Genomic DNA, 19,624 nt, shown 5'->3' with positions numbered 1-19,624 from the left:
AGTGTTTGGGAATATTCATGCAGAATTTAAACACATAACAAAATGATATTAGATTAAAAAAATAAAACATTTGAGAAAAGAACGCAACATCACAGTTGTTTGAACCAATGAGCATTAAGATGTGTCGTCAGCCAGTCGTTTCCCATCGTGCTTTTGGTCAGCGCAGTCGGTGAAAAGCTACTGCGCCCGACTGCTCAATCCGACACAGCCGCCTCGCCATCGCGAGAGTTTTTTGGCACACGTCAGCACGATGTCAGAGCAAGTCGGACGTAACTCGGACACTTTTCTAACCGGCATTGTAATTTCTGTTTGTTATTGCAATAAAAAAAAAATTAAAAAAACTTTTCTAACCGGCATGCATCTTGCGTTGATCACCGGTGATCGATTCTGCGCAGATTTTGCTCATCTCAAACGAGCCTATTAGGTGCGTTCGACTTCATGCAGCGCTGCGCAGACCGATCGGCGGATGATTTGAAGTAGTGCATGCCAGTTAGAAATTTTGTCCGACTTGAACCGGCACCAACGCCACGTGACGTTCACGTGTGGCATCAAAGTAACGCGAGAGCGTTTCGAGAACAGCCGGCTTGCTCAGCCAGCGCAACATTTCAGAAGGGACTGCGCCAGGCTGTGATGACGTCACAGCTTCTCATGATTGGCCACATTCACCACATGACGATGATCACGCGTGTTTCGTGCATAACAAATCAATTTGCATGCCATTTCGTAAATAGTTTACGATCTTTTGACTGCAGTACATTTTTTCCCTTAAATTCTTTATATTGGATTTGTGCATAAGTTTATTATTGTACTTTTTTCATACAGACCACTTATAGTATTCAGCTGCATATTTAAGTAATATTTTTTATGGAATAACTAAAATGTCACAGACATTTAATCTAATGTGGTCAACATTGATTGATGCTGAAATCTGTAGTTGCTGCTTTACTTGCATGTGCTGCATTTCTTCCAACAAAAAAAGGTATTTCTATAGCTTCCAGTTAATCTGCAATAAAGTAGGCAAACGCCACATGATCTGCCATGTTTGGCAGAACACACCGAACACACCTATAGTTTGCGGACCGGGACAAAGTTGTCGGCGATTCTTCCTATTGTAAAGTCATGCAGTGTGAAACCCCCTGTCGCCGATCCATCGTGCAGTGTGAACACAGCAGCGACAGAATGCTACCCCAGATAGTCATGCAGTGTGAAAACATCTGTGACGCGATTGCTTTGAAAATCGTGCAGTCTGAACTCGGCTTAAGAAAGCTTTAAAAAATCCTGCCACGCCACAGAAAGCCACTTACATAGATTTTTTTGTCCCCTTACACTATTAATGTGCATAATGACCAAAGGTTTGTCTTGCCATTTCTTTCTGTTTGCTCTTTTTTTTTTTTTAAATATCAAACTTTAAACACCGTTTTTTCAAACACCAAATTCTTCAGTGCCACTTTGTTCATTCTTAAAGTATACTTTTGCCTTTTTGGTGATTAGATTGACTGTTTAGACTGCCGCCTTGAACCACGTCTGGTGTGCAATACCTGTGAGTTGTCCTAGCCGCGACGTGGCACTGTCCTTCTCGTCTGGTGCGCAAACCCTTTTAGAAGGTAGTCCATGTGGACAGCAGACTGTGAGGCAGCTCACTAGATTTTGAATCATGTGTATTCTAGACATGTGTGTCTTGTGTGTGTATATGATTTTTGTGTCCGCGTGACTGAAAAAGCTTTTGCTCTTGAAGATTTTTGCATGTGATTGTGTTTGTGAGTTTTTCCTCACCGAGCCTGTGTCAGTTTATGACCGTGTATCTGCAGAAGCCCAGTGGAAATAGTCTTGTGAAAACAGCCTCTGCACCTGTCACCTTTCATCCACTCTAGTGTTTCCGAGGGCAACATCGTAATTAGGAGAGCTGTTAAATTTTGCATTCTGCTGCGCTGTTCTTTTAGGCCGACACGCTCCTTCCAGCCTCCTCAGCCTTCACGCGGCCATGCTTTAATCTTCATTTTCATTTCTGTAATGTGTTTTGCTTGTAGTTCCAGTAAAGTAGGTCTGAGTCTGATCTCACAGAGCACCCCAAGCTCTCTTTGAAAACTTTTTGGCAGGCCGCTAATGATAAGCTATTACTGTGTTCCTGAACGTCTGACGAGAAACCCATTTGTGCCGTTCAGTAAATGTAGAATGAGTTAGATCAGGGTTGGATGATGGTTTCCCAAAAACAGAACTATTTCATAATTGATATGATTTTGATTACATATGAAGTCTGAAACTCTCTTACCAAAATGACAAAGAAAAAAGACTTTTAGAGAGGATTCATTTTATGAACATAGAACGTAGGGCTGCTCGATTTTGGCAAAAATCATCACGATTATTTTGGTCAATATTGTAATCGCAATTATTTAATATGATTATGACTGGGTCCAAAACTTTATATTAGTGATTAATTTAAAGATAGCAATACCACAGAAAAAAAGATGAACAAAACAAAACAAAAAAAAAACAGTTTAAAAAAATACTGAATACTTTTATGCAAGTCTAAAGTAGTCTAACAATTCTACAGAAATTAAATGTAATTATTTGAATGTAAAATAAAACTGTAATAGTTAAACATGCTTTGTTTCTTATTAAAACTACAAACGTCCTTCATTCTAGATCAGTGAATGATTTTCCTCTTTGTATTTTTACGTTTTTTAATATTAAGCATAGAGACGGCAGAAGAAATATTATTTGTTGCCGCTTTAAGTGCCACATGGATCCAATATACTATTACACACATATTTTAATTTTTTTAACGTTTATGATCATTTAAGTCATAACTGACAAGGGTTTAAATGAATAATCACCAAGCGCCTCGTTTTGAAATTTTTTTTTTTTTTTCAAATAAGTTTTCTTACACGCTATTGAAAACACAACAACAAAACATTAATAAATCAAGCACGTCCGTTTTATGAAAGTCACGTTACATGATATTGCTGATTTGCATGTGAAATTAGGCTTTTATGGAGAAGCGAAATCGCACCACTGGTAAGGGGGTGGAATGGGTCACAATAATCGTTTCATCTCGATTACTGCACTCATGATCGCTTGAAGCAGAAATCGAAATCGTCATTTTTTTATGTACTCATTTCATGCAGTGGACCATATTGGGATCACTGTAGTTAATACTAATATGTCTGGATGTGGGCGTTACGGATGTTAATGTTCTCCAGATGTGATTAATTGTCTAATTAAAACATTATGTATGTAATTAAAGGAGGAAATTGGAGGAATAGTTCACTCAGTAATGAAAATTCTGTTATTTTTACTCACCCTCATGTCGCTCCTTGTGCCGGTTTCTCTTTTCATTGCGGTTAGTCCCCATGTTGAGTCTTTCAAGCTTCAAAAAGGATGCAAAATACTATAAAGGTATTGTAAAAGTGGTCCATATGACTTGTGTGCTATATTCTTATATTCTGTATAGTTTTTTGAAAAAGAACAGACCAACTAATAATAATCCTTCCCTTTAGTGAGCTGCTGCGAATCAAGAACCAGGTCAGTCAAATTTTTGAAAGAATCATTCAAGTTGGATTTGTGAGCTGTATTCAGTAAAAAAAAGATTGGGCTTATCAAGGACAACTAGGCCTAAATGAATGGTCTGCTTTTATTATACTTTTATAGTGCTTTTGACATTTTGAAGCAAAATTTGAAGCATATTCAATGCAATTGAAGCATCCTAAAGCATGTCTTCATTAGTGTTCAGTGTTAGACATAAAATGTCATACAGATTTGGAATTACAGTATGCAAGTGTGAGATTGTGGGGCTGTGTCTATGAGGACTTCAGTAATTTGTAGATGTGATTTGTTCAGTCAGACATGATAAATTCATTCCTTGAGTGAAGGGGATTACCAAGTTAGTATGTTCTTGACATGTCAGTCCTCATAAGACGACCCACTCCATGTAAAATAAAAAAAAAAACAGCTTTTATAAGTCTACTGTGTTCATCTCATGAGCTGTTTTCATGAACATATTTATCAAAAGTGCCATTCATTTCTGTACAGATATAAAGTTTTTAATGAGAATAAATTACTGACTCCACTTTGAATTCAAATGCAATGCATTTCTTAAATTATTTTCTGTCAGGCAAAAAAAACAGTTTCCTATTTACCCTGTGAACTTTGTGACAAGCTCTTCCCCCACCAAGAAATAAGTGACTCAACCAGCGGGCACAATGTCAGCCCTCTACCCACGCTCCATGACCTCTCTCTCTCTCTCTCTCTCTCTTTCTCTCTCGTGCACAGTCACATTCTGGCACATGCACACTTACAAATAAACACTCCAACTTTTTTTTTTGTAAAGGAAGGTCTCTCTCTCTCTCTCACCCTCTGCTTCTCCTTTTCCCCTCCTCTTTGCCTGGCGCTGTGCCAAACACGTATATAGTCTGACTGCTCTGCAAACGGAAAATGACCATGCCTCTGTGTTTCAGCCCAGTACTGATATTCATACTGGTCAGCCAAAGTCAACCTTGACAGGTTAGAACAATAATTTCATCTCTTATCACTTCGGATGCAAAGCTCTTTTTACAGAAACAACACTCCATAATTGTGAAGTTAATCCTTCCATTGATACATTTGGCTGATTTAAGTGAACTGTGAAAGTTACGTGGAGCTCTCTTTTAGGTTTCGCTGAAATGCTTGTAAACTCTTACATAAGCAAGTGAATACACTGGAAAAAAATGACTTCCTCTTTCCCTTACTTGAACCATGCCAGCTTTTCAGCTAATATCTGAAACCTTTTCCTGCATCCTCAAACAGCATGTTTTTTTTGCATATGATTTCATATTTGTACTTAATTGGTTTTAAGAAATAATAACATCAACAAAATTGTCTATTAAGCCATTTAGATGGAATCAAAAACCTAATTAAGTAAACAAAAAAATATTTTTAAGAAGAAGAAATTCATTTTCATTGAAGAAGAATGCACTAAATTAATCTGCGAAAAAAAGGTGAAAGACTTTTACATTGTTAACAAGAATTTCTATTTCAAACAAAAGCTGTTCCTTAGAACTTATCTTTTGTTCTCCACAAAAATATTATGCAGCACAACTGTTTTAAACAGAAACAGAAATGCAAATCAGCATATTAGAAGGATTAATGAAGGATCATTATGACACAAAAAACTGAAAATGAAAATTTAGCTATGTTATCTAAAAATATATTAAAATAGAATATTGCATTACTGTTTTACTGTAATTCTGATCAAATAAATGCAGGCTTGGTACGCATTAATTTCTTTCAAAGACAAAAATGAATAAATCTCACCGTTCCCAGACATTTGACTGATAGTGTACATGCAGGTATATCATTTGAGGGAATAATTTCATCACCTGGTATTTTGGACAAAGATTTATATCTATCCATTTTCTTCTATCATTCAAGGCAAGGCAAGTCAAGGCAAGTTTATTTATATAGCACATTTCATACACAATGGCAATTCAAAGTGCTGTACATAAAAGGAATTAAAATCATAATAGCATAAAAATCATAAAAATTTAAAATAATAATCACAACAATAAAAACAGAGAATTTAAGAACATTTAAGATGATTTAAAAAATTGATTTTAAAATTAATTAGCACAGTAAAATGATTATACATAAAATAATGCAGTCTGTTCGGACGCAGCACAGTGCTCATTCAATAAATGCACAACTGAACAGATGAGTTTTGAGTCTGGATTTAAATGTGGCTAATGTATTAGCACATCTGATCTCTTCTGGAAGCTGGTTCCAACTGCGGGCGGCATAATAGCTAAAAGCGGATTCCCCCTGTTTTGTGTGAACCCTTGATATTACTAACTGACTCGATCCTAGTGATCTGAGTTGTCTGTTAGGTTTATATTCAGTGAGCATATCTGCAATGTATGTAGGTCCTAGGCCATTGAGTGCTTTATAAACAAGTAAAAGTACTTTAAAATCTATCCTAAACATAACTGGAAGCCAGTGTAAGGACCTGAGGACTGGTGTAATATGCTCTGATTTTTGGTTCTAGTCAGAATCCTGGCAGCAGCGTTCTGTACAGTATGAGCTGCAGCTGTCTAATGGTCTTCTTGGGAAGGCCGGTGAGGAGACCATTACAATAGTCCATCCTGCTGCTGATAAAGGCATGAACAAGTTTCTCCAAGTCTTGACGGGAAACAAAACATCTAATTCTTGCAATGTTTTTGAGATGATAGTATGCTGATTTAGTTACTGCTTTGACATGGCTACTGAAACTGAGGTCTGACTCCAGAATCACACCAAGGTTCTTGACTTGATTTTTTGTTTTTTGACCCCTAGCATCAAGGTACGCATTTACCTTATGAACTTCATCTTTGTTTCCAAATGCAATGACTTCTGTTTTCTCCTTGTTTAATTGAAGAAAGCTTTGGTACATCCAACTGTTAATTTCATCAATGCATTGGCAGAGGGAGTCAATGGGGCTGTAGTCATTTGGCGATAAGGCTAGGTAAATCTGGGTATCATCTGCATAGCTGTGATATGTAATTCATCCAACAGAGACACTTGATTTCTCACATTTACCTCCTCTATTGACACAGTCTGTTTCCTGTGGTGGTATTGACTTAACCAGCTTTTTGTACAGGCTTTTCACATTTGAAATTGTGAACTCAGGGTCATTCTTAACTTTATCTCAAACTTTATTCTCTTGTACTGTACATTAGGTAGTCAGGTTTCGAGATTTCTCACTGTGCATTTGTAAACTGTTTTTTTTATTGCATATTATAGTTATTCATTTTGCAAATGCAACATTTAACCACTTTGTTTTAATTTAACTGCTTGCCCATCTGTTTTAATAACTACTTGTCCCAAAACAAAAACTGTAAACCCACTGTTAAGTGTAGTGTGAATGCCTTAAACTTTGTTTAGATGCTGTTAGTGATCAAATAATCTTCATTTATTGTACCTTGAGGCATTTTATCCACAAGTGTGTTTTCAGGAATACTGAATTTATTTACTGCTCCAGTATTATTTAAGGACCAGGCATGAGAATAACATGTGAATTTGATTTGCCTGACTGTTTCCACATTTATTCCAATATTTTTGCCATTTATGCCAGTGGTCATGATTTTAAATGGCTCATCGCTCTCTGTTGGTCCATAAAACATTACTAAACAGAATAGATCTTCCTGAAGTATAAACCCCTCCTCACAGGTGATCCATAAAGTCAATGTGTTACCATGTGAATTTGCCAGAGGCTTTAATGTTAAGTTTTAGCCAGTCTCTGCGGTCTTATTCAGACCTAGCCCTCGTTCCTTGAGTGCTGATCAATGATGGCTTTCAGCATCTTCATCCTACTTGGAGTCATTGGGCCAAATCACTCCAGCTGCTTAAACACAACCCCTATGTTTATGGAGCCCAATAAAGCATGATTTCCTCCCAATCATATTAAATATGTGTTTTAAAACAGTGTCATTAGAGAAATGACTACACTATGTGCGAGGCTAATATATCAGGTCTGGTGTCAGTCACGGGTCACGTCTCTGGCAATGGGCTTGGCCCGTAAAGCATTAGATCATGAGGTTTGGTGTGCCCATAGATGATTTCACTGAGAAACCACGTCTGGAGAAGAGAAAGCTGGATACTAATACTTAACACTACTCACGCTAACGTGTTATGACTAACAAATATAGCTGGTCATGTCACGTTCACAGTGAATATGAAACGGCTAGCTTGACTAGTTAAAAGCATAATTCACACAAAAAAAATTAGATTTACTCTCTGTGTCTAAACATTCTTCCAAATGTCTTTTTTATTTGCTACAGAAGAAAGAAAGGTTTGAAATTACATGAGGGTAAGCAAGTCAAAACCAGCCACATGTGAGCTTAATAAACTGTGTGTATCATTGGCAGCATTGAAGAACTGCGGACCTTCTGTGGTGGTGCACACTAGTGTGCCCTTTGGCATCCAGCACCTGGAAAAGGAGAAGGACACGGTACAGCCCATCATCCTGGAAGAGCTAGAAAAGGTGTTGCCAGAGCTGCCACAACCTGACAGCATCAAATGTCAGAAGTGGAGATACTCACAGGTGAGACGACATTATGTACGCTACCATTCAAAAGTTTGGAGTCAGTCAGATGTTCTCTTTCTGTGGAAGAAATTAATATACACTCTAATATGCTCTTTTTGAAACTTTACAATTACTTGGCCTGAAACTGAGTTCACTTTGAACTTTGACATCAGATAGCTTGATAGAGAGGTTTATAGATTTTTAAACTGGGGCACTGAAAGCAGTACCATCATAAAAAACATTATTTAGTCATTTTTATCATCCCCCATTCCATCCCATCCTGGGTCAGTCCTTTATAATTCATATATGGTTCATTATTTTTAGATTTGATTTATATTTCATGTAATTTCTTTTAGTTATTTTATGATCTGCTACATTTTGAATTATCTTTGTGAGGGTCCACTGTAATCTGTGTGATGATATATAATGAGTGAAAAAGAGATGTTTTGGCTTATTCAGGCAGCTGCTAGTAATAGAAGCCTCCCTGCTATATAGCAGAAGACATTCATTTTTAATTAAGCCAGGCTGATGGTGTCTAAAAAAACGCTCTATTGAAAGCAGAGAATCTTCTACGCTGCAAAAAATCTTTATAAGTAGTTGTATCTTTTTTCCAGAAAAAAATCTAAATATTCTTACAAAAGGATGAGAAGTTATGGAAACCAATTTCCGCCACTGAATAAAAAAAAAAAAAAAAGGTTATTGGGACTTTTTGTCCTCAGAATTGCATGATACAAACTCACAATTCTGACTTTTTTTCTCAGAACTGTGAAATAGAAACTTGCAATTCTGTGAACATATCAGTCTTTTTTTCTCCTTAGAACTGGACTTTATAACTTGCAATTGCAAGTTGTGAGATAAAAAAAAAAGTTATAAAGTCAGAATTGTGAGATATAAACTCGCAATTCTGTGAGTATATCAGTCTTTTTTTTCTCCTCAGAACTGGACTTTATAACTCACAATTGTGAGTTTATATATGAGTTTATTCAGTGGCAGGAACAGGCTTCCATAAAAAGCAAAACTGCATAAGATTTAGGCCTGTTTTACAAATATTTTAGTTCTTGTTTTAAGCATAAGCCTCACTAAATTCTCTAATAAATAAGGAATGAAAAATATATATTTTACTTTAAAAAAAAAACACAAAATACAGATTAAGAAAAAAAAAAACAGTTCCAACTTTTTCAAAAGAGGCTTGGTAGATTCACACACATAGAAATCCATACTTCCCCCCACTCACTTGGCTCTCTCACACACACAATCTTACAGTAGTACTTTATGCATTCACACACTGTGTGGGACTGCGCCCTTTCTCGCACAGTTGCATTCTCTCTCACACACACACAGAGACGTTCTCTTTCGAAGCCCCCACACTCTCAGCTCCTCTGTGACACACAGCACTGGGCCTCAGTTTGAGGTCAGAGGACATAGAACATCTGTGTGGGAGCGCTGAGCTCGCTGAGTGCCAGAGAGTGGGCCAAGGCCCGTTTAGACTGCACAGGCGGGAACACAACATTTACTCACACATGCACGCACACACACACAAACACATACCTGTGCACGTGCCAGTTCTCGGTCAAACACACAGAGGGCATGGAGCAGGAGTCGGTCTTACAGTCATTTGCCACATCACAGTCTGCTGAGCATAAACCTGCAACACACACTCGCACTCACCACATGTCAAAGTCATTGACTCCTCTGGACTCTAATGGCTGGAAAGACTTTTCATGAGTCATGACTTTCAATCTACTGTAAATGTAGACTGCTTTTTTTTTAAACAGACACTACATTGTTGGAGCGCAGAACATGTGCATTCCTTTTTTATCACTCACGCTTAATAATACATAACTGTAATGCATAATTAAAAGGCATGGTGGATAATGCACACACCACCTCAGTCATTAACATCTGGTGTGGTCTAGGTGTATCATTAATATAATTAACAGAATGTGTAGGATTAAGGGCTGTCATTTAAATGTGTTGATTTAGTCTGAATAATAAAAAAAACTAAATAATGTACTATAAAAACTCATTTTATCCAGGTTTTATTTTAAAATACAGTGTTAAAAATATTTTTTAAAAATTAAAAGTAACATGAATTCACCAAGACAAAAGTGTCATCAAAAGAAATAAACATAAGACATTTCAGCAACCCTACATATCACATGTAACATTTATTCAGTGTAGTCTGGATTATATTTTCTTATATATCTCATAGTGTTGTTCATGAAGGTGAAAATATTAGTTTATTGGACATGCAATCTTAGACATCACTATAACAAGATATCAAAAACCAAACCCTTTCTTCTCCCTTTTAAAATTGATAAGCTTATTTATTTTCCAATTGTATTAATGGATTATTATGCATTTAGCATATGTTGGCATTCAGCATTTGAACAGATGTGCGACTCATTTTTGGGTCACTGCTTTAAAAGTTTGCATGACTATTTCACAACTTAATGGCTATATATGTGTTGGGTCTTTTAGAATAGAATGCTTAAATAGGTAGTTCACAAAAAAATGAGAATTCATTGTTTACTCTCCAAGCCTTTATGACAGGCCTTTTATTTGGTTGTGAACTATCCCTTTAAAGAGTTTCTTGCAAGCAGGCCCTGCAGTTTGATGCACCAAAGTTCTGACACAATGGATCTTTAATGTCTGAAAATACACCAGAGGAACGTGGAGTAAAGCAGATTTAAGGAGGTTAGGGAGTTCAGCCTTACTTACTTCAGCGTACCTCTGAAATAAACCAAACAATTTGTTCTTGGCCATGTTTCAGGCCAAACGTTTATCAATTGATTTACACACAGATTACCATTTAAAGATTCAAGAGGGGAGGGGGAGTTTGGACAGAATGATGATAGCGCTCGGCTTGTAAGATGCCTAGTGAAAGCCCCAGGAAATGGACACTATTTCCTTGGCTCTAGTGCGTTGCACCTCGATGTTTATCTGGCAGAGGGTTGGGGCCAGCTGAAGCCTTTGTAATGGGCCGTGCAGAGAATGTGTTTACTCTCAGTAGTCATTTACATGCTGCATTTCTACATTTAAACATTGTACAGAGACACTGTTCTAGCTGTGCTCTAGCTGTGGCTCTTTTTGAGTTATCTGCAAACGTGGGTCAGATTTACAATGAGGACCTGTATCATTGACTGCTGACTGTAGAATACATACATCATTTTAATGGGCTATAGAGGCAGTTTATAAAAAAGATCAACCCAGATATTTAGTTTACAGTGCAACATGTCTGTCCTCTGTAAATATTAATATATAAAAAGCCACAGAGTTACAGGACATTCAACATATATGGAGCAGCCACAAACTTTTAAAACTAACTTTCAAATGCTTAATTTTGAAAATCTAACCTTTAAGTGCTTAACTTTCGAGTGCTCAACTTAAAAAAAAACTAACTTTCAAAAGCATCTCGTTTACGTATACCCTTGTTCCCTGATGGAGGGAACGGAGACGTTATGTCATAACGACATTAGTGGTCTTACTTGGAAGCCCCAAGCACCTCTGAGTTTTAGAGTAAAGGCCACTTGCAACTTGTGGCGCTGCAAATGTTGACAAGGCGTGGCATGTCAAGGCAAATGCCAACAACAGACCTGCCAATCTATTTTGCATAGCGGGTAAGCATTTTTTCCCAGATTGATTTCCAAGAACGCCATCAGTTCTATTACTTCTGTGATGCATTATGTGGATTTTCTGCATGAAGGCGGGTGCCAATCTGCATCAATCTCAAAAAACGTGTTTGCGTTTACACAGAAGGCACTCTAGCAATTTTCTGGAATCAACGTCCAGTGTGAATGGGGCATTTATAGCATTAAATAATGCATGGCAAATCCATAAAAATAATACTTCTCTTTAATGAAATTTGAAGTAGTCATATGACAATGCATGTTTTTCTACAGTGTACAGAAGTGTACTGGAGTTTTAATGAAAGTGTATAGGGATGTATGACTGCCATTCACCCCACCCCTCCTCCCAAGTCCCATCACACTGATGATATTCAAAAAAAAAAATTGGCAGGTTGGCAGGATGCCCCCGCCCAAATTCACTACCCTGAATACCGAGAGGGGCCAATACATCGCTTCCGGAGAAGGCCAAGCTGCTGTTATATTCACAATTGTTTTTAACAGAAGGAATTTTCAACTTCCAGAAAAAGATTGCTTCAGATCTTCTTTTTTTCTCAGCCAGGCTAAATGGAATGTTGAGGAAGCATTTCTAGGTCCAATGGATGGCTCTCAGAGGCAGGACCTACCTCGGACAAGGGTTCGCTGTCCGGGGAACTCTACTGGGTCTTCTTCCTGTCACTTATCTACTACTCAACACACATGAATAAACTGGCTCTACGCAAAGGTGTTATCACCCAGCCCGCAGCTTTGCAGATGTTTGCTGGGGAGGCGCCGTGCAACCAAACCCAGGAGGGGGCTACACTCTGGGTGGAGTGAGTCCTCACCCCCAGGGGGCACACAGCTCACCTTGGGATTGGTACGCCAAGATGATGGCATCTACTATCTAGTCGACCAACCTTCCACTTCTGCTGGTCTCCGTAGCAGAAGAGTTTCAGAGTTTCTGAAACTCCAGGTGCGGTTCATGTATATGCATTGGGTGCATACGATACACAGCAATGCCAAGGCTGGATCTTTCCAGGGGCAGTGCTTGTAGGTTCGCCACTTGGTCCCAGAAGGGAGTAGTGGGAACCTTGGGCACGTATCCAGGCCAGGGTCTAAGGATAATATGAGAGTAGGCCGACCCAAATACCAGGCACTCTTCGCTCACCGAAAATGCTTGCAGGTCCCCGACCCTCTTGATGCACTGTCTTGAGAGACAGGATCAAATGAATCCCTCTGAAGTCCCACCAGGACAGCAGAGAGATCCCAGGAGGGCACAAGGGGTAGTCTAGGAAGGTTTAACCTTCTGGCACCCCTCAGGAACCTGATGATCAGTTCATGGTTCCCCAGGGGCCAGTCATCTACTGCATGTACTTAAAACTTAAAAACTAACTTTCAAATGCTTCATTTTTAAAAACTAGCTTTCAAGAGCTTAACTTCCAAAAACTAGATTTCAAATGCCTTTCAAAAAGTAACTTTTAAATGCCTAACTTTCAAAAAGTAACTTTCAATTGCCTAACTTGAGAAAAAAAATATATAACGTATATAAGTATATAAAGTACATAACTTAAAAAAACAACTTTTTTTTACTTTTATTTATTTAATTATTTTTTAACTTTAAACCAGGGTTTTGACAAACTTTGCTTTTCTAGTTATAACCTTGGTTACGCATAGGTCACACATACCATGGGCTCTTTAAAACCCACAACCCACAGAGACAGCGAATATCATCCAAATTCTGCTCATTTTACCATCAAGTCTATTCTTGACTCTGGTTGACCCAGTGAAGACGCCTCCACTGCTATTAAAAGCTTTATATTTAACCAAATATATTAACAGCCCTTTCCCTCCCCCATCTCTTGTAAGAATCTCCCTTATGAGGAAACAAAACTACAGAACATCCATGGGCGTCATGCACCTAGAACTGTGAATCCTGATAGTCCGGTGGTGTCATTTTGCGTATGCAAAGAGGGCAGTAGTTCAAATCCTGATATAATATACTTAATAATAATAATCTCAATAATGAAACAAATGAAATTCCCAATGAACTCAACTGCCAGTGATCTCCTTGCATTTTAATGTATGGAAAACAGCAGAACTGACTTTTGATAACACTGTGTTTCATAAAAAAAACACAAATGAAAATAACTATTGTTGTTTATGATAAAACTTTACTTGAGCTTTCACTTTAATAATTAAAGCAATGTCTTTAGACCAAATACTTTTGAACTGTGAACACCTTTTCTGTCTCCATTCCAGAATATTGAGAATATTAGGCCTGTAAGTCACATCGTCTTCCACGTATTCTGTAGCTTATAAAAATGAATGATTTAAACCATCAGCCTGGGACAAGTAAGTTTGATGATTGGCAAAAGAGATTTTCACAAAAAAGCTGTCATTGAAATGGTCTTTGGTGGTGTTGTGCTGACAAATTAATTACATATGGATGGACAATCTGTCAGCCGTTCTTTTCTTTTGTATCTTATAGTTGAGTAAAAATCTATTTGCACTTTAGGCAAAATAGTATCGCCACAATATGTTCCACTTTCATTGAAAAAGAGCCTGGAGTCCTTAATAAACCACCATTAAAGGAAGTCTTTGTCCATCTAAAGAATTCTTGCTGTAATCAGTTTTACATTTTCCATGGGCCACAAACAGTTGTCAAACAGGTCTGTTAGGTAGCATTCAGAAGTGTGCTATATGTACGTACTGTCATGCATTCAGACCAACTCCACACCAGTGTGCAACCCAACCGTTGCTATCTATGATCTTTTGAGATAATTCAAAACATCACAAATGACTCCACCCTCACAGTCACAGCCTAGATGTATAGTAATATTTCTGTTGTAAATGAGGAAAGAGTTAAAAGAGAGAGAAGCCTTCTTGTAAACATTGTGCTGATTGAATAATCTCTAAAGAAATGACTGTACACACTATACACTTTCAATAATCATTTGTTTCAATGATCAGTCCAATAAACATATCCAGTTTTTATGCTATGCATCACCCACAGAAATATTCCACATAGTGATATGAACATAATACTTTCAGTATGCATTCATTTGCACACCCACAAACATCCCCACTCAAAGAGAGAAGAGGCACTTTTTTCGCATTTTTAAGGAAACTAAGGGTTAACAGCTCTGCTCAATATCAGAATAAAAATGAGGTTGCATCAGTTATTGGATGCCCAATCACTCAATTTTGTTGTTCTCTAATTAGGTGACAAGATCGGTGGCTGATTGCCCAGGGCAGATGACACTGCACTCCCAGCCTCTGCTGGTGTGTGGGGGGGACGGCTTCACACACTCCAATTTCGATGGCTGCATCGAGTCTGCCCTGAAGGTCTTTGAGGTTCTGAAGTCTTCTCTCTGAAAGGGGGTTGGGAAAGTATGCCTTTATTTTGGGTTTTTGTTATGGAGGATGGCACATTGATTTAGATTTAAGCCCCTCCCCGCAGGAAGATGGATGAACTGCACAAAGCGCAGTAGAACTGTCTCGCCTGTGTCTGCAGACATACATTTTGTTACAAAAACCAATTATACCGTCTGTGCCGGATGCTGAGGATTAGAGGACAACAGAGCACTATGCAAGTTCAGTTGTGACAGAGGCAGATGCCTTATACTGGCTTTGACAGAATGTGTTGAACTACGGTTTTCTGATGTGTAGCAAATATTATGTATGTGTTCAGCTTTCTCCTGTGTCTCAGATTAATAAAATTAATTTAAACATGCTTAAATGCGTCTCTGTATGTGGATAGTTGACATTCTGCAATGTGACATGCTATACGCCATTTGAAATGAAACTATTATGGTGCGTTTATCATTAAAATTATAAATGAATAATTACAGTAATTAATATATTCATTCATTATTATTTTTAATATTTACATTTGTATTTGAATTATTTTTAATAATTACATAATTAAAAGTATAACAATTCTTTTATACTAACAATACCTCATATTATTTGAAAGACTAGATTTTAAAGTAGATTAGATAGATTTAGGGATTAGTTCACTTCCAGAACAAAACTTTACAGATAATTTACTCACCCCTTGTCATTCAAGATGTTCATGCCTTTCTTTCTTCAGTCGTAAAGAAATTATGTTTTTTAAATTAAAACATTTCAGGAATTTTCTCCATATAGAGGACTTTTATGGTGCCAGCGAATCTGAACTTCCAAAATGCAGTTTAAATGCATCTTCAAAGGGCTCTAAAGTGAAACGATTGGTTATTTTCTAAAAAAAAAACATTTATACAGTTTTTAACCACAAATGCTCTGCGATGCACAATACGTACTCTGTGAACTCCGGTTCAAGACAGTTAGGGTATGTTGAAAAATACCCTAAAATGGAAGATGGTAGTTTTTACCCCTTAAATGGAAGATGGTAGTTTTTTGATATACCCTAACTGTCTTGAACCGGAGTGCACAGAGTATGTATGCGCATCGCAGAGCTAGACAAGATGAGCATTTGTGGTTTAAAAGTGTATAAATTGTATCTTTCTTTTATCGTTTCACTAGATAAGACCCTTCTTCCTCGACTGTGATCGTCTAGAGCCCTTTGAAGCTGCATTGAAACTGCATTTTGGAAGTTCAAACTCACAGGCACTATATGGAGAAAATTCCCAAAACGTTTTCCTCCAAAAACATAATTTCTTTACGACTGAAGAAAGAAAGACATGTGAAAATGGTGAGTAAATTGTCTGTACATTTTTGTGCTGGAAGTGAACTAATCCTCTAATATTGTAGTTAAATTAAAAGTTTATTTGTCAAAGATCATGCAAATTTAACTATTAAAGGCAAAAATGATTAAAATGTGAGCTTTTAGTACCTAAAATAAACAATTTCACTGTAAAAGGGTTAAAGTTTTAAATGATTGTGAGTAAATACTTGAGAGAAATAGTAATGTGAGCTATAAAAAGTAATTTTGCAAATATAAAGTTGAAATTTGTAGACATGAATTCACAATTATGGGACAAATTTGCACTTGTTAAAATTGTAAAGTCGTAATATTTAAAACATTTTTTACTTGGAGGCAGAAATGGGTTTAGATACATTCATAAAAACTTTTAACCAACAATTTTGATGTTTATTAAAACAACCATGCATCAACCACCCTTGTGTAAGTGTGTGTTTGCTCTGGGTTTTTGATTGCATAGCCCTGGAAGAGCGCAGAGATAATTTGTGTAAATCAGACCCATCTTGCATTAGGTTTTTGAGCGCAGGAGTGGGGGGAAAGTTGGCCCAGCTCGGCTGCCACCCCCTACTGCTCTGTGTGCAGTAATTCTGCTTAGATGAGCAAGAGCAGCCATTGACCGTGTAGTGATAATGTACATTTAATTTAGCTCAAAGGGAATCGATTATGATTCAAAAGGGAATTTGAACAGAGTCGCTGTTTTACGGCTGTTCAGAGTCGACTCGCGATTCATTGAACGAGCCGTGTAACAGAAACTCTGCAATGGATATTACTATCCAGAATATAGTGAAAACACTATATATTAGCACAGTAGCAAAATCGTCAGTTTAAGACATTAACTTGTAAGCACGAAACACAAGATACTTATCTTTTCTAATAAAAATATGATTTTATTGATAAACCTAAGACATACAAACTAATCTAACACATAAACACACGCATTCACACAGGTTGCAGAAAGAGAAAGTGAGGAAATTATGAGTTTAAAGGAATGAAAATATGAAGTCCCAAGTTTATAGCAATATGTGCAATTGCTTAGACCTGAACAACCATCAATCACTTAATTAACCCTCGTATTGAGTCTCTCAAAGAGGTTATAAAATTTTATATCAAATGCACCAGTTCAGCTAGAATCTGGAGGTTGTACTTGCATTGCCTTTGTGTTAAGGGAATTCCTTTTGTCGCGTCGTTCCAAAAAGGGGTTTCCCGAGGTTGCTGATTGGTTGGTGGTCGTTCGATGTGATGTCTTCTTGGGCGTTGGCTGGATATGCGGAGTTGTGCGCAGGTTAAAGTTCAGGTCAGCACAGACGTTTGGGTCACGGCTTGATGCAAAATTTAACTAGAACACGAAACTCTCAACGGAAAGAAATAAAAGAATTAAAAGTAAAAGACAGAAGTGTAACGATCTCCTCATGTTTCCTTTAGAGGAGCAGCTGGCATGCAGGCCAGGGAGCGCTCAAAAAGAACGCTAACAGCAGCGTCGAAACGCGGCGGCACGAAGACGTAAGAGAGTAAGAGAGAGATTTGATGGTGTCCTGAGTATTTAAACTCAGCTTTTGGACACATCCCAAATGGTGTCCTGACCAATTAAATCATTGTCCTAAGTCGGGGTACTGCTGGTTTCTCCACCCGAACCATAAATCACAATGTTATCTGATCAGTCCCGTGGTCCCAATTTCCCGCTCTTTGCAGAGTCAAATTTGGACGTGATATCTATAACAAGACTATAATGCATTTTACAAAGAATTGAATTACAGAAACATTTCGAGAATGCAATTTCGAGCTCAGGCATACCAAACACCAACATAAACCATTAAGCTATTCAATAGTTATTAAAAAGGACATACACAACAAGTGATTAAAACATAATAGGAAAATGTATGGGTTACGTAAATGATAGGAAGTTATGCAGAGAAATGATTAGTTGCTCATAAGTTCTTGCATAAGTAGATACATAAAAAGGCAGTTTCCTGGGCCATATTGGGAACGTGATGGTACGTTCTTTAAGCAGGAGGGTCAAAAGGTTAGGGAAGGAATCTCAGTGTCCTGGATGGGGGAGCCCACCAAGCACAATCTCTACTAGTACTAGAAAGAGATGTTCAGATGAGCATCTCTTTGACCATTAATCTTGGTTACTTGCCCCAAATTTGACAATCTCCTTCCTTGGGATTATGAACAAGTGTCCTTTTGTGTTAATGTTGCAAGTTCCTTGTTGGTTAGGTTTGCTTCAAGCTGGCTGGCGCCAGGGTGTCAAATGACAAATTTTACAACAGGAGTCTTGTCATGCTGGGCCTCTTGTGGAATTTGGGTCTGTAGAAGTGTTTCAAAACTTCCAATCGAATCGCCTGAATTGTCTGATTTGCGCTAAAATCCTACAACTGACTTGTGCAGTTTAGTGCTGCTGCATCTGGGCCATAATCTGGGACAAAATGTTTGGCAGGCAGTCTCTCGTAATCCAGCCGTAATTACAGCCGGGTGGGCCCGGGGCCCACTGCACAGCTGGGCCTGCCTCATTCTCTTTCTTGACCTCTCCCTTTCTCTCTTTCTTTATCAGTTACTCCCCCACTTCAAACTCCTCTTCTCACTACTAATATTAGCCTCTGTGACCTTACCAGGATTATATTACTCCCCTCCTGACATAGAGCGCACTATATCATCAATACAGAGTCAACAAACCATCTCAAGATGGATGGGTTAGACCGGTCTACACTTTGCATTTATCAATCACTTAGCATGCTTTATCTGTTTTCTAAAGGGACCATAGTTTTTTAAATCTTCATTGGCTAAATCATTTTAATTGGAATCTATGCAATCTGGAATTTTGTGTAAGGGTAAACGTTTTCCCATTCAGAGTTTTCAATGGGTTCAAGGTTGTGTTTTTCCACTGTGTTGATGAATAGAAAGCTGCTTGGTTTAAAAGTGACTTCTGTGCACCACTATACCATTTTCACTTTTCACATGATCTCATACTTTTAGACGTACTGTATATACTATTATATTCCCTGAATGTCTTATTTGTCTGAAGCTTTGAAGAGATTGACCATGTGCTGCTGCGATTTTTCAATAAAAAGCAACCATACATGTCTGCCACGTTAAACAAATATCAAGGCCAGGCTACTTTCAGGAACTAAGTTATCAAGAGCAACATGTTGGAAAAGCAAGTCTCCAGCTTGCTCTGATTTTAAGGAATTAAAAGGCAAAGGTTACACAGATAAAGCTCATCCTTTCCGCTTTATTATATATGAATAAAAGCCTTGTGTATGTCTTCCTCTTTCTGTAGCTGTGCTG

At 37.8% G+C, this 19,624-nt stretch overlaps 1 protein-coding gene across 2 annotated transcripts in view; it reads left to right on the top strand.

Moving 5' to 3' along the window:
• The window catches only part of rnls (renalase, FAD-dependent amine oxidase), a 50,023-nt gene extending 34,653 nt beyond the window's left edge, over positions 1 to 15,370 (top strand). For both annotated transcript variants that reach the window (XM_073828728.1, XM_073828727.1), the window contains exons 6-7: positions 7,875 to 8,050; positions 14,860 to 15,370. In XM_073828728.1, coding sequence (XP_073684829.1) covers positions 7,875 to 8,050; positions 14,860 to 15,012 — 329 coding nt within the window. In that variant the 3' untranslated portion in view covers positions 15,013 to 15,370. The remainder of the gene's footprint in view (positions 1 to 7,874; positions 8,051 to 14,859) is intronic.
• Positions 15,371 to 19,624: the final 4,254 nt, after the last annotated feature.

The sequence above is a fragment of the Garra rufa genome, chromosome 22, assembly GCF_049309525.1.
Source record: "Garra rufa chromosome 22, GarRuf1.0, whole genome shotgun sequence".
Lineage (NCBI taxonomy): Eukaryota > Metazoa > Chordata > Actinopteri > Cypriniformes > Cyprinidae > Garra > Garra rufa.
Note: the sequence above shows the minus strand (reverse complement) of the source record. Positions and strands in the feature narration are given on the sequence as shown.